At 55.7% G+C, this 14879-nt stretch overlaps 1 protein-coding gene across 1 annotated transcript in view; it reads left to right on the top strand.

Moving 5' to 3' along the window:
- Nucleotides 1-14879, top strand: part of PARP1 (poly(ADP-ribose) polymerase 1) — a 38404-nt gene that overhangs the window by 2492 nt on the left and 21033 nt on the right. The window contains exons 2-5 of the mRNA XM_030302223.1: nt 2001-2166; nt 10485-10600; nt 11461-11675; nt 13651-13750. Coding sequence (XP_030158083.1) covers nt 2001-2166; nt 10485-10600; nt 11461-11675; nt 13651-13750 — 597 coding nt within the window. The remainder of the gene's footprint in view (nt 1-2000; nt 2167-10484; nt 10601-11460; nt 11676-13650; nt 13751-14879) is intronic.

Below are 14879 nucleotides of genomic sequence, written 5' to 3'. Positions count from 1 at the left end.
TGCAGATGGAAGCAGAGGGGCCCGGTGAGGACCTTGGTACTCAGGAGGTGCTCAGTGTTTTCTGGGTACACAGATGCTGCCTCTCAGGGCTGCCAAGTGGAAGCACCGTCTGGTGACCTTGTTCTGGTTCCCTTCCTGCCGTGTCCTCATCAGTCCCAAGTTCTAGGGTGAAGCCTTGCTTTGATTCGGGGTCCTTCCTCTCAAGGGAGAATGGGAGCCCCCACAAACCCCCTCTCCCCTCAAGCTAGTGCTGTGAGCACACCCTTGGGCTGTACCTCTCGGTCACCCCACGCTGCGTCGGTGGTTGGGACACGGCCCCCAGACCAAGGTTAGGGGGCAGGTGTGGGGCCCCACCAGAGCCAGGGAAAAAATGCCACGCGTGTTCCGGTGCGGGGCGAAGGCACTGGGCCATCTGCCTCTTTTGCGTGAATGTCACCCAGCATTGCAGAGGAGGATAGACAAGGGGCACCGGGGCCCGAGGAGCTACGTGGAAGCCACTGCGATGTGCAAGCACGGTGGCCGGACGCTTCTGGGTGTGTTGGCTACTTTGGTGGAGCCTTGAGACCCAGAACACAACACAAGTCCGTTCTCCAGGGCCTTTTGTTGGGTTTGGAGGCCGTCTCTTCCTTAGCAGGAATTCTCCCTGCCCTCCTCGGTCTCCCCTCCGGATGTGAGGTGTTCCTACCTGGTGCAGGACAGGGGCATTGACTGAATACTCACCCTGGCCTGCGGGGAGCTGGGGAAAAGCCTTCTGGGGGCCTGAGGAGGTGGGGGCCTACCGAGTAGGGCCGTGGGGCATCTGGGCCCAGAGGACAGCGATGTGCTGCACACAAGGCTGCTTGCTCCAGAGCCCTTGGCGTGCCCTGGTGAGAACCTTCTGTCTGAATCTGTGACACTGTGAGGCCACTCCCCCGGGGTGGGGGGTGGGGGGCTGCTTGGGAGAACTTGTCTCTGCTTTTCCAGAATATTTCCCCTGTCCGACAGCTTCATCCGAAAATTTCTACGTGGTATTTATTTTTGATGCTGTTTTATTTTTATTTTTTTCCACCCGCATGGCATTTGGCTTTATCTTCTATAAGAGCAGGTGGTTGGGGCCTCCCTCACTTTGGTCAGAACCGTTTGTGCGTTTTTAGGTAGCTCTTCCTGCCGAGCGAATGGCGTGGCGGAAGGACCTTAGTGTCAGGTTCGAGCGGGGCTGAGGCACTTGCCACCTGTGTGCCGCTCCCCCCCAGACATCTGCGAGACGGGGGTGCCGCTTCTACCCAGAGGACGGCCTGTGCACGGCGCCAGGGACCCAGTAAATGCCAACGTTAGTCCCGCTCTGCCTGGCCCCCGTCCACACCCGCTCCGTCAGGCCGGACAGCTCGGGCTCCGGGGCAGGGGGCCTGATGCTGTCGCGTCGCTCTGGGACGCCCGGAGCCCGAAGCATCGGGAAGCCACCACGAGCAGGGAAGCAGCTTCTCCGTGACCGGATCTGCAGTTCCCTCATACTGAAGGCTGGGGGGGGGGGGGGGAGGGGCTTCTGTCCCCTGATCCTCCCTCAGAGAAGTCCGTTCATTCCACTCCCCTCGCTGCGCCTGCTGCCAACCTGACACTGTTTCCTGACACATTTTCCCTGCTTTGCGTACGATCTGCGACTTGATCTCATTATTCCAACTGCAGAGGTGCTAGAAGAGCCCTTTCTGGGCCACACGGGCCCTTTGAGTCCAGGCCTGAGTGGGGTGGCAGCTGGCTTCCCCGGCAGGCACGGAGAGGTGGGGTCAGGTCGCAGAGCGGGGTCCCTCATCCAGAGAGTACAACCTCAGCACCGAAAGGCAGCAGTCTTCCAGGCGGTTCGGGAGGATCTCCAGAGATGCCGCGTTTCCCACTTTGTGTGTGATGTGGAGAACATGGCACGGCTGTCCTCCTTTTTAAGAACAGGAACCTCGGCTGCTGAGGCCTGGGCGTCGGCGGGGTCGGGGTCGGCTGCTGGCTCACCTCTCTTTCTGCTTCTCTCCTAGTCGCCCATGTTCGATGGAAAAGTCCCACACTGGTACCACTTCTCCTGCTTCTGGAAGGTCGGCCACTCCATCCGGCACCCTGACGTAGAGGTGGATGGGTTCTCGGAGCTCAGGTGGGACGACCAGCAGAAAGTCAAGAAGACCGCAGAGGCTGGAGGGGTGACAGGTGCGTATGGACCAGGAAGGCAGCGGGTCTGGTCTCCCAGCCCCAACTCAGGAGCTTCCCCTGGACATTTTCTGAGAGAGCAAAGAATTGAGCCCTTTAGCTGCTCCCCACCCCACCCCCACCCCCCCTCCTTTTCAGACGTGCGTATGTGGAGAACATGATGCCAGTGTGTTATTTCAGGGGCACTTTGGTGACTTGGGATTGTCCTGTGGCGGCGTATTTGACTTTTCACGATGCTGGAAATGGAGCTTTTCTTTTTTGGGGTGTGTGTGTGTGTGTGTGTGTGTGTGTGTGTGTGTTTAAGATTTTAAGTAATCTGCATATCCGTCATGGGTCCCGAACCCACCCACAACCTCGAGGTCAAGAGTCACACGCTTGGTGACTGAGCCAGCCAGCCTCCCGGGAAAGGTAGCTTTTTCTTTTCTCGTTGCCGTTTTGTTTCTCATCGGCCTTTTTTTTAGCACGGGTTTAGGTTTGCAGCAAAGTTACGCAGGGGTGCAGAGCGTTCCCGTTGACCTCTTGCGCCCGCGTGTTGGCCACAGCCTCTCCCTCTGTCTCCTCCAGGGCGGTGCTTCCGTTACTACTGGTGACCCTATGTTGACACCTCGCTATCACCCAAAGTCCATAGTCTACATCAAGAGCTCACTCACTGGTGATGTGCATTTTATGGGTCTGGACGGTGTACAGTTGGCCCTTAGCATGGGTTTGAACCGTGCAGGCCCACTTGTACGTGGATCTTTCTCGATAAATTTAGTATGGTACCATAAACGTTTTTCCTTTTCCGTAACCGCTTCCTTTTTTTTTTTTTTTTTTAATTATTTTTGAGAGAATTCATGACCCGGGGAGGGGCAGAGAGAGATGGGGAGAGAGAATCCCAAGCAGGCTCCTCCCTGTCAGCCCCGGGCTCGAATTCAGGAGCCGTCACTATGAAATCACGACAGGAGCCAAAATCAAGAGTCGAATCTCAACCGACTGAGCTGCCCGGGCACCCCCTGTATGGTTTTCTTAATAACGTGTTCTCGTGTGTGGTTTACTTTATTGTGAGGACGGTATTTAATATGCACAAATCCGCGGAAGACTAGGTGTTGATCAACCGTTGGCTAGGAGCAGTAGGCGGTTGGTAGTTACCTTTTGGGGAGAATCAAAAGTTACGGGTTTTCAGCGCACGAGGAGGTCCGCGCCCCAACTCGCGCGTTGTTCAAGTGTCAAGTGTTGGAATCACACAGTATGTAGGCTTTTCGGGTTGGCCTCTTTCACTCTGAAACGTGCATTTCCGGGGTGCCTGGGTGGCTCAGTGGTTAAACGCCTGCCTTTGGCTCAGGTCGTGATCTCACGGTCGGTGGGTTCGACGCCCACCTCGGGCTCTGTGCCGACAGCTCAGAGCCCGGAGCCTGCTTCGGATTCTGTGTCTCCCCCTCTCTCTGCCCCGCCCCTGCTCGTGCTTTGTCCCTCTGTCTCAAAAATGAATAAACGTTTCAAAAAGAGAAAGAAAAGTACGTTTCAGGGGCACCTGGGTGGCCCAGTCGTTAAGCGTCAAGCGCTTGATTTTGGCTCGTGTGCCCGCGCACGCGCACGCTTTCTCTAAGTAAATAAACATTAAAAAAAAGCGCGTTTCAGATTCTGCCGTGTCTCTTCACGGCTTGATAGCCCGTTTCTTCTGAGCACTGGATAATACTCCGTCGTCTGCACGGACCGTGGGTTGTCCGCTCGCCTGCAGAAGGACATCTTGGTTGTTTCCAGGTTTGGGAAACCACAGAACCACTGTAAATGTCCACGTGCAGTTGTCTGTGCGGACGTGTCTTCAGCTCGTTTGGGTGAATAACCAGGGAGCGTGATTCCTGCATCATATGGTGAAAGTCTGTTTACTTTTCTAAGAAGCCAGCAAACCCTCCCGGGGCGGCTGCACCATTCTGCATGCCACCGGCAGCGGGGGGGGGGGGGGGGTGACTCCTCCCCAGCCCTCGGGGGTGTCCCTGCTGTGGGTCAGGCCCGTTCTGATGGGCGCGGAGAGGTGTCCTGTTTTAAATTTTTTTTTTTTTTTTTCCAACGTTTATTTTATCTTCGGGACAGAGAGAGACAGAGCATGAACAGGGGAGGGGCAGAGAGAGAGGGAGACACAGAATCGGAAACAGGCTCCAGGCTCCGAGCCATCAGCCCAGAGCCCGACGCGGGGCTCGAACTCGCGGACCGCGAGATCGTGACCTGGCTGAAGTCGGACGCTTAACCGACTGCGCCACCCAGGCGCCCCGAGGTGTCCTGTTTTAATTTGCAGTCCCCTGGCGCAGTGACGCAGAGCATGTCATCCTGAGCTCCTTGCCGTCTGCAGCTCTGCTCCCGGGAGGACGCTGGGTATTTCCGCCTTTGTCATTTGTCCTGTGATCATTGGGTTTTAGAGTTCTTCATAGATCCGGGAGAGCCGTCATCTATCAGGGGTCTTCTGCAGACCTCTCGTCCCGGCTTGCCTTCTCTCATCCTCTTGGTTGTCACAGGGCAGAAGTTTCCGGTTTTAGGAAGTCCGGCTAGTTAACGGATTCTTTCTTTTCCGGGTCGTGTTATGGTGTTGTATGGGAACGCCATCGCCATGCCAAGGTCAGCTAGTTTTCTCTCCCGTGTCCTGTGCTGAGACAGAACAATCCTGCCCTGATTCGTGTCTGTTCTCCGGGTACGTCTTTTACACTTAAGTCTGCGGTCCGTTTTAGGTTAAGTTTTGTAAAGGGTGCAGAGTGCCTGCATTGATTTTTGTGTGCTGCTGTCCATTATTCCAGCACCACTCGTTGAAAATTCTTTTTTTGTTTGGTTTTGTGTTTTTTTATTTTGAGGTGGGGGGGTGGTGTGAGAGGGAGAGAGAGATCCAAGCAGGCTGTCGCCGACGGCGCAGGCGCGGGGCTTGAACTCATGAGCCGCGAGGTGATGACCTGAGCCGAAATCAAGAGCCAGACGCTTCAGTAACTGAGCCACCCAGGCGCCCTGAAGATTGGTTTTTCTCCCGTATGTCACCTTTGCCCCTTTGTCGGACATCAGTCGACGGCGGATGTGTTGCTGATCTGTGCGCTGCTCTGTTTAGCGGTCTGTCCTCCCAGCCCCACGCCGTCTCCATGGCCGTAGCTGGACCCTAAGTCCTGAGGTCAGATGCTGTCTGTCCTCTGACTTTTTCACCTCCAGGATCGTGTGGGCCGTTCCGGGTCTTCCGCGTAAACTCGAGTCCGCTTGTTGATACCACAAACCTAACTCGCTTCAGACGCCTTTGAACCTGAAATAGTTTCCCATCGCTTGTCGGAAGTCTCCCCCGACTGCGCTCTTCTGTCTCTGCTTTCCTAACCCGGCCCTTCTCCGTTGAACCCGGTCTTGTGACTCTGGGCCTCGGCGGGCGCCGGCCACCTTCCTCTCCCCGCGCCGGTGCTGGGCTCTCCCGTCCTTCCCACGCCGCAGCCCATGTGTCTCCAGTTGCCACTGGTCTGCAGGAAGCTGGGAGGCCCGGGACCCGGCTCAGACTCCAGAATGAGAGTAACGGCAAGTTTACGTGATTTGGTAATGGGAAAAGGCACAGTAAGTTTGTTATGTGTTTCGCTTGTGAAGTCATCAAGCCCCACGTTGGGCTCTGCTCTGACAGCACGGAGCCTGCTTGGGATTCTCTCTCAAAATAAACTTAAGAAAAAAAAACCCAAAAAGACAAGCCTACAGTCTGACAAAATATCTTTAAAAAGGAGGAAAGAAAAGTTTCTGTTCAAATGTCGCTTCACGTGTGTTAACGTTATTTCTTCCCTGCAGAAATGGGATTCTACCCCAAGTGCATCCGTATTAAATGCTTAGTTTTGTGTGTGTGGTGAAACACACGCGGCATAATACCTACATCTTAACGACCTGTAAGGGTCCGTTTCGGCAACGTTGGTATATTCGCGCTGTGGTTCGGCCATCACCCCCCGTGGCCTCCAGAACTAATTTATCTTCCCAAACTGAAACTCCATACCCATCTGCACCCCCACAGCCTCTGGCAACCGCGGTTCTTTCTGTCTGAATTTGGCCACTCCGGTGCCTCGTGGGAGTGGAACCACACACTTGGCGTGTGTCCTCAGGGTCCACGTTGTAGCAGGGGTCAGAACTGCCTGCCTTTTTAAGGCCGTATCCGTACTATGGATGGACCACGTTTTGTGAATCTGTTCACCCGCCGATTGACATTTCGGTCGTTTTCACCCTTTGGCGGTTACGACTCGCGTTGAGGCAAACATCGGTGTACAAATACCCGTTCCAGACCCCGCTTTCTGTTCTCTCAGGTACGTGCCCAGAAGCGGATTTGCGGGGTCACACAGTAATTCTGTGTTAGATTTTTGTGTAACTGCCATACTGTCTTCCACATGGGCCGCGTGATTCTACAGCCTTGCCAGTAGCACACGAGTTTCCAATTTCCTGACACCCTCACCAGCACTCTGTTGTCTGGGGTTTTGTGTCTGTGTGTGTGGTTTTTGTTTCTCCTGATCATCCTAAGGCATGAAGTGTTATCTCCTGCGGTTTTGATCTGCATTTTCCTAGTGGTTAGTGATGACCTATACGTTTTATTTATTTAAAAAAAATTTTTTTTGGGGCGCCTGGGTGGCGCAGTCGGTTAAGCGTCCGACTTCAGCCAGGTCACGATCTCGCGCTCCGCGAGTTCGAGCCCCGCGTCAGGCTCTGGGCTGATGGCTCAGAGCCTGGAGCCTGCTTCCGATTCTGTGTTTCCCTCTCTCTCTGCCCCTCCCCCGTTCATGCTCTGTCTCTCTCTGTCCCCAAAATAAATAAACATTGAAAAAAAAAAAATTTAAAAAAAAATAAAAAAAAAAAATTTTTTTTTAATGTTTATTCTCGAGAGAGAGAGAGCGCGCGTGCGAGTGGGGGAGGGCGGGGGGGGGCGGGTCACAGAGATTTCGAAGCAGGCTCCAGGCTCCGAGCGGTCAGCACAGAGCCAGTCACGGGCCTCGAACCCGTGAGATCATGACCTGAGCCGGAGTCGGACGCTTAACCGACTGAGCCACCCAGGCGTCCCTAATGACCTACATTTTATAATTCAGCATTCATTTTCCATGTTGAGAGTCGTAAGGTTCCATCGTTATTTTGTGAAGGTGTGCGGTATTTGTTTATTGAAGGTTTGCTAAATTTTGTGCACCGTTCAAGACCCTTGACATGTTGATGTCATGGCACCCTCACAGCAGCCCCGAGTCAGTTTTCATAGACGAGGCACTGAGAGGTGAGGTAACCGGGCTAAGGTCATGCCAAGGGTGCAAGAACCAGGTTCGAGTCCAGCCACGGGTTTTCAGCCGTCGCGCTGCATTGCGGATTGAGCCGCTGCAAGTTCTCGTACAGCTGGGGCACCTGTCCGGTTCTCTCATTCTGACAAGTGGGATTCCCGCTCGAAGCAATGACCTGATCTGAGGCCCTGGACGCCCGCATCGCTTAGACACGTGCGTTTGCGTGCCTGCCTCCGCCTCCTCACCCTCGAGGATTTCATTGCTTTGTGCTCCTGGTAGGGGTGGGACACCTCGTCGTGTTTATCAGCAGTTTTGTTAATTTGGTGTTTGTGTCCTTGCCTCATCTTTTAGGGCATTTTGTCTTTTTTTAAGTGAAATGGAATGTACTAATTCTTTATCAAGATCTTTTTAATACAAAGATTTCCTTTTTTTAGTTTATTTTGAGAGAGAGCACGTCACGACTAGGGGAGGGGCAGAGAGGGCAAAGAGAATCCCAAGCAGGCTCCGGGCTGTCAGCCCAAAGCCCAATGTGGGGCTCAAACTCATGACCCGTAGGATCATGACCTGAGCCAAAACCAAGAGCCAGATGCTTAACTGACTGCGCCCCCCCCCCCCCGAGGTGCCCCAATACAAAGATTTTTTTTTTTAAGTACGCTCTACCCCTGACGTGGGGCTCGAACTCATGACCCTGTGATCAAGCCAGCTGGGTGCTCCTGGACGTTTCTCTTTGAAGCATGTTTCTGTGTTTTGCCACATGGAAGCCTCATCCTGTTTGAAATGTCCTGTAGCCCTGTCTGCTCGTCTCTGGTTTTGGTCTTATTCTTCACTTATTCATCTGGAATTTTTAAAATAATTTACATGCAGTTCAGGGAGTTTTGACAAATGCGTGCCCCTTGTAACATACACCCCATCGAGGTCGGGAACATTTCTGTTCCCCCAGAAAGTTCCCCTGTGCCCTCTCTCTTACCCTCCCCACCTGGGTGACCACTGCTCTGATCTCAGTCCCCACGGATGAAGTTTGTGTGACTTAGGATGTCCGAAGAAGAGGGAGAGAACGTGCTCCCAGAAGCCCCTTCCCCACAGCATGGCACCTGTGAGCCTCCTCGGGTTGGCCGTGTGGTCAGTTCGTGCCCCGGATTGCCGAGGGGTGCTCCCAGGAAGGAGCACCGTCTGTTCCGCATTCTTTTGTTGCCGGCTTTGGGCTGTTGCAGGTACGGCTGCCGTTAACATTTGTGTCCAGGTGTCTATGTAACACAAGCTTCTGTTTCTCCGGGTGACGACGTGGGAGTGGAGCGGGGGTTCACTCAGTAGGTGTGGGCGACGGTCCTCCCGAGTTGTCCCCCGCCCGAGGGATGTGAGCGTTTTGGCTCATCCACGGCCTCGCCCACACTGGGCCCCGTCATTCTCTGGGGTCTTAGCCACTGACGGGCGTGTAGTGAGACCTTGTGGTTTTAACTCGCCTTTGTCTTTTTACGGAGTTGTAAGAGTTCTTAGACTATTCTAGAGGCAGGTCCTTTATTAGATGGAAATAACGTGTCAATACCTTTTTCCATTCTGGGGCCTGCCTTTTTGTTTAATCACTGACGTTTTATGAAGAGCAGTCGTCGATTTTCTTCTTTTTTGGTTTGTGCTTTTGCCTCCTGAGACACGTTTGCCTGTTCACAGATCGCGAAGATAACTCCCTTAGGTTTCTTTGGAAATTCCGTAGCTCTAGCGTTCACACTTGGTTTCTTGATCCGTGCGAACCAAACGTTCGTGTCGGGTGTGAGGAAGGGGTGGTTTTGTGTGTGTTCCGTGTGGATACTGTTTTGTGCCCACACCAGTTGTGAAAAGACTTCTTTGTTAAAACCAGCTGACTGCGTAACTGTAGGTCTGTCTGGACTCGGGCCCCTCGGCGGGGTGTCTTCACTCCGCAGCCTCAGTTCCTAGTTTCATGGGACGTCGTGAAATCGCAAAGTGAGTCCTGCAGCTTTGTCCTTCTTCAATACTGTGTTCACCTCTCTGGGTCCTTTGTAGTTCCTTACAAATTTTGTGGCAAACGTGTCGATTTCTTGCCCAAGGACACTTGCTAGGATTTTGAGTAGCATCGCTTGGAATCTGTGGATCAAACTGGATTGACGTACTGGTATATTAATAAATTGAGCCAGTCCGTAAACGTGAGGTATCTCTCCGTTTACTTGAGTCCTCGTTAATTTCGGCAACCTCCTAATGCTTTCAGTGTAGAGGGTTTGGGTGTCTTGTAAATCCATGTTTAAGCATTTTATGTGTTTAAATGCCACTCAAACAGACGCGTGGCTTACTTTTCTTCTCTAATAGGTTTATGTGTATTTAGAAACGTTTTATATACTGACCTTCGGTTTTGCAAATTTGCTCAATCCACTTAATGGTAGGAGTCGTTTTTTTGTATATTCCCAAGGATATCGTGCACGTGCAATCACGTCACGTACAGGTAGAGGTGGCTTTACTGGTACACCTTCTGGCTCTTTCTTTTGCGCGAACGCACTCGCTAGAGCCTCCGGTTCAGTGCTGCTTAGACGTGGTGGGAGAAGACAGCCCGTCTTGTCCTCGGTCTTAGGAGAGAAACATCCAGTCTTGGAATTCCCCTTATGGAAGAATCCGCCTTGGTCCCGCATCCCTGGCCGTTTATCCCCGAGACTTCTTACTGCGCGATGGCAGCTTGCCCCGCGGACTCCGAAATGCCGCCTTCGCTGTGTTTCTTACGTGTCCTTGTGTCCTTCTGTGTCGAGAGACTCCCTTTAATTCCAGCACGTAATTTGGATAAACAGCAGTGTAACGGAAACCAGAAGGTGGGCCTGGAATTCAGCACGCCGTGTGGTTTTCCTAATAAGCGCGGAGAAAGCGCTTTGCCGCGTGAGGGAGGGCCCAGAGGCGCCGGAGCCGGGAGGTGAGCCGGCACCAGCCGGAGAGCCCGTCCGGGGAAGGGCGGTGTCTCTTGCCAGAAAAGCCGCTCTGTTCGCCAGCCGCCGCTGGAAGCAGACGTGGGTGAGGGGGGCCGGTCGTCCCGCCTGAAGCCCGAGGTGGCCCGTGGACGAGGCCCCTCTGAGGCTGACGGGAGCGTGGCTGTGTTCCATCCTTCAGGCAAAGGCCAGGATGCAGGTGGCGGCAAGGCGGAGAAGACGCTGGCCGACTTCGCGGCGGAATACGCCAAGTCCAGCAGAAGCACGTGCAAGGGCTGCATGGAGAAGATCGAGAAGGTGGGCGCCGGGGCTGGGGCCGCCTGGGTTCTGGCGTCGGCGTGGCATGGGGCTCGAGGAAGTTTCGAGAAAGCGTGGGTTTCGGCGCAGGCTCGGCCCTGGCGGTCAGCCGTGCCGCGGAGACCGCACGGGCGTGGGCTCGTAAGCCTGGCCCGCGCGGCCACGTGGCATTCCGGCTCGTGGGTCTGTTGCCAGTCCCACGGGCCCTTCCTGGGTACGGACACGGTCCGGGGTGGGCGGAATTGCTGGGAGGCGCTCCAAGGCCCGCTGTGCTCGTGTCTGCTCCGGGCCGGGAGGACGTTCTCGGCGTCAGCATGTCCTCCAGTGCCCGGGTGGGTGGGCAGGGAGACGGCCGGCGGGAGCTGGCCCCATTTAAGACGGGACTGCTGCGGGGCGCCTGGGTGGCTCCGTCGGGTGAGCGCCTGACTTCGGCTCAGGTCGTGACCTAGCAGTTTGAAAGTTGGAGTCCTCGTCGGGCTCTGTGCTGACAGCTGGAGCCTGGAGTCTGCTTCGGATTCTGTTTCTCTCTCTCTCTCTCTCTCTCTCTCTCTCTCCCTCTCTCCCCCTCTCCCTCTCCCCCCCTCCCCCCCTCCCTCCCTCCCTCCCTTCCTCCCTCCCCCTTCTTTGCTCACACTTGTCTCCCTTCCTCTCTCAAAAACTAATAAACATTAAAAAAAATTTTTTTTAATAAAATAATACGGGGCTGCCGAGGCTCAGGATACCGCACAGTCCTCGGTGGCAGAAAACATTCAGACCTCACAGCGCCCCTGGCGTGGACCCGAGGCCCCGCCGGCCCTCGTCACCCCAGGCCCCTGGGTCACCGTCCCTCTTCTTGGTACCGTGTGCGGTTTTTCCTGCAGGGCCAGATTCGCTTGTCCAAGAAGATGCTGGACCCGGAGAAGCCCCAGCTGGGCATGATCGACCGCTGGTACCACCCAGACTGCTTTGTCAAGAACAGGGAGGAGCTGGGCTTCCGGCCCGAGTTCAGTGCCGGCCAGCTGAAGGGCTTCGGCCTCCTCACCCCGGAGGATAAAGAGACCCTGAAGAAGCAGCTCCCGGGAGTGAAGAGTGAAGGGTGGGTGTGGGGCCGTGGGAGGCGGAGGGGAGGGGGGCTCGGGGAGACCGCACGGATTCCAGGCCACTCCCGTGCCTCCCTTTGCTGATGGTCAGCACGCAGGGGTACGGGATGATGGGCGGGGGCAGAGGACATGGGGACGTGCAGGGCGTTCCTCGCACGGGTCTGCTCCACAGACACCTGGGACCCTCTAGCCCTCCACCCCCACCCTGGCCCGAGAGAGGAAGGCTCTCCCGCCTAGGCCAGCCACCACGTTTCCTGTGACCCTTGCACGGCCCGCTCCCCGTCCCCGCAGCATCTGCGCCTGTGGACGTGGCCCGGTGTGTCTGGGTCTGATGATGGTGCCGGGAGGGGGGAGCAGATGGCACGTCCCCTGGTTCCGCGCCGGGAGCGGTGTGGGCTTCCCGTGGTGCTAACGTCGGGACGGTAAGCCTGTCCCTGCCGATCCTGGGTGGCGCTCGTTCTTGCCCGTTCCCTCTGCTGGTCCCTGCGCCCCAGGCGCAGCGAGGGAGGCGTGGAGGGGGCTACGCGTGGTGTGCGCCCTGCTCCCTGGACCGTGGCTGTGGCTGTGAGGATGGGGGTGACCCTGACCTCCCTGTCATCGAGCCGCTGTCCTGGGCCGTCTGGGGTCGTAACACACAAGTTCGTTGTGTAGCACACGCAGCCGTGGAGTATGTGAGAAAGGTGGGAAATCGGGGGTCAATAGTCCTCAGGACAGGGGCGCCTGGGGGGCTCGGTCACTTGAGCATCTGACTTCGGCTCAGGTCACGATCTCACAGTTCGTGGGTTCGAGCCCAGCGTCAGGCTCTGTGCTGACAGCTCGGAGCCTGGAGCCTGCTTCGGATTCTGTGTCTCCCTCCCTCTCTGCCCTCCCCCCTCTTGTGCTCTGCCTTTCTCTCAAAAATAAACATAAAAAAAAAAAAAGTTAAAGGACAGAATATCCACCTTGAAAGCTTTCCTACTAAAAAAGTCTGGCACAGGGGCGCCTGGGTGGCTCAGTCGGTTAAGCGTCCGACTTTAGCTCAGGTGATGATCTCACAGTTCGTGGGTTGGAGCTCCTCAGGTCACGATCTCCCAGTTCAGAGGTTCGAGCCCCGCGTCAGGCTGTGTGCTGACAGCTCGGAGCCCGGAGGCTGCTTCGGATTCTGTGTCTCCCTCCCTCTCTGCCCCGTCCCCGCTCACACTCTGTGTCGCTCTCTCAAAAACGAACAAAACAAAAATTAAAAAAGTTCTCAGGGTAGTGCAGCTCGTGGTGTGGGCAGGGATGCTGAGCTCACATTTACACTCTATCGCCACCTGGCCTCCACCGAGCCCTTGTGGTTCGTCAGGCACTGTGCTTGGGGGGGGTGGGGGCGGGGGGGGGCGTGTAGCCATCAGCACAGCCCCGGGAGTGGATGACAGAAAATGCAAGGCTTTGAACTCAGGTCTGTGACAGCTGAAACTTAGCCACTGGGACTGCTCTGTTTTAGGGGGCTGATGGCGACCCCCCGTGCCTCCTTCAAGTCCGGTAACTGGTGACCAGCCACGATGGACCAGTTAGCAGTGCCGAGACCCCATTTGGGGTTTGAATGGCAGTGCAGTCCCACCTCTGAGAACAACCTGATGGCCTTAGGAGCAGCCCTGAGGCTCAGCCCCTTGGCCATCTGGCCCGTCGGTCCCTGCCAGAACTTGCCAGGCTGCTTCGTTTGTGCCTAGAGATACATGGGTTTTCGACATCAGATGGGGCCTGAGCCCTGGGTCCTTTACCAGCTGTTCCCAGGCCCTGGGGTACCTGCAGCAGCAGAGTTCACCGTAAGGTTCATGAGGCCAGTTGCCAGTACCCCCTGGGCCTCCTGCGAGCGCCCGAGGGCAGTGAGTGAGCTGTGCTGTGATCACGGCCGGCACGTGGCGTTACAGGGACGTGGAGGTCTTGCGTCCCTCGAGTCACTGGGTTCCGGGGCTCTGATGGCTCTCTTTCGTCCCGTGTCTCTTTCAGAAAGAGGAAAGGCGACGAGGTGGATGGGATGGATGAAGTGGCCAAGAAGAAATCTAAAAAGGAAAAGGACAAAGATAGTAAGCTCGAGAAGGCCCTCAAGGTGAGCTCCGAGCGGGGCGCCCGCACTCATCATTCTCCATTCTCTTCCCTCGTTCCAGGGATATGTGCGTCCCGCTTCACGAGACCTCCAGGATTCCCCCACCCCTCACAGTTGTTAATAGCACGGCTTCCCCCCAGGGTCTCTTCCCTCCCCGCGCGGGACACAGCGCTGTGCGCGCTGGACCCGGGGGCCGCTGGCGAACGTTGCAGGTCGAGTGCCCGGCCCGGACAAGTGGCTGGAAGAGACACTCGCTCCCTGTTTCTTGAATGAACACCTCTTGTTTACAAGAGGGGGTAGAAGGCGTGCCATGAAAGGGGCAGGAACCACCTGTTAACTCCGTAGCCGTTGGCAGATTTAGCTCTGTGTTGATTATGCGTGTGTTGAATCAGAGTAAAAATTATTGATGAGAAAATGCTGGGTGTTTGGGAAAACTAGGGAGAACTGTCAGTCCCGTTTTGGGAACGTGATTTCCATGAGCTGTCCGCTCGGCTCTGCTCTGAGCATTTTTCCGTCCTGCCGGTGTGAGAAAGATTAGAAGCAGCGTCTGATGTGGTTCCAGCCGCTTGATGAAAATCACCGGTTCGGTGCGATTGTCGATCAGTGAAACGATGTCTGTCGTGCGTGAATCCGGACGCGGTAGAGTGGGTTTTATTTCGCATTTGCCCCCAGTGGGTTTGGCGTTTTCTTGAGTGCAGTCAGAGGGAAATCCGAATGTTCCCCAGCAGCCCCAGCCTCCGCGTCCTGGGCCAAGGAGGTGATGCGGTTCCTGCTTCCTCTGATGACGCTCATGCCCTCGTGTCCGTGGCTGGAGACACCGTTCTGGTGGCGCAGGGAGGGCAGGGACGGGAAAGCTGAGAGCAGGCGCTGATGTGTGTGGGAACGCTTTGTTGGTTGAATTAAAATCTTCCTCGCTTGGGGGGCGCCTGGCTGGCTCGGGAGAGCATGTGATCTCGGGGTCGTGAGTTTGAGCCCCGCGTTGGATGGAGAGATTGCTTAAAGATAAAATCTTAAAAGGGGGGGAAAAAAGACAGTTAAAGTTCTCAGTTGGTGCAGAGAGCGTCCCCATGGGGCAGGAGGGGCCGGCATTTTCACCTCTGGTTTGCAGGGGTGCGGTCTGCGGCCAAGAGGT

This window comes from Lynx canadensis, chromosome F1, assembly GCF_007474595.2.
Source record: "Lynx canadensis isolate LIC74 chromosome F1, mLynCan4.pri.v2, whole genome shotgun sequence".
NCBI lineage: Eukaryota > Metazoa > Chordata > Mammalia > Carnivora > Felidae > Lynx > Lynx canadensis.
This window is presented reverse-complemented; position numbering and strand designations above follow the sequence as displayed.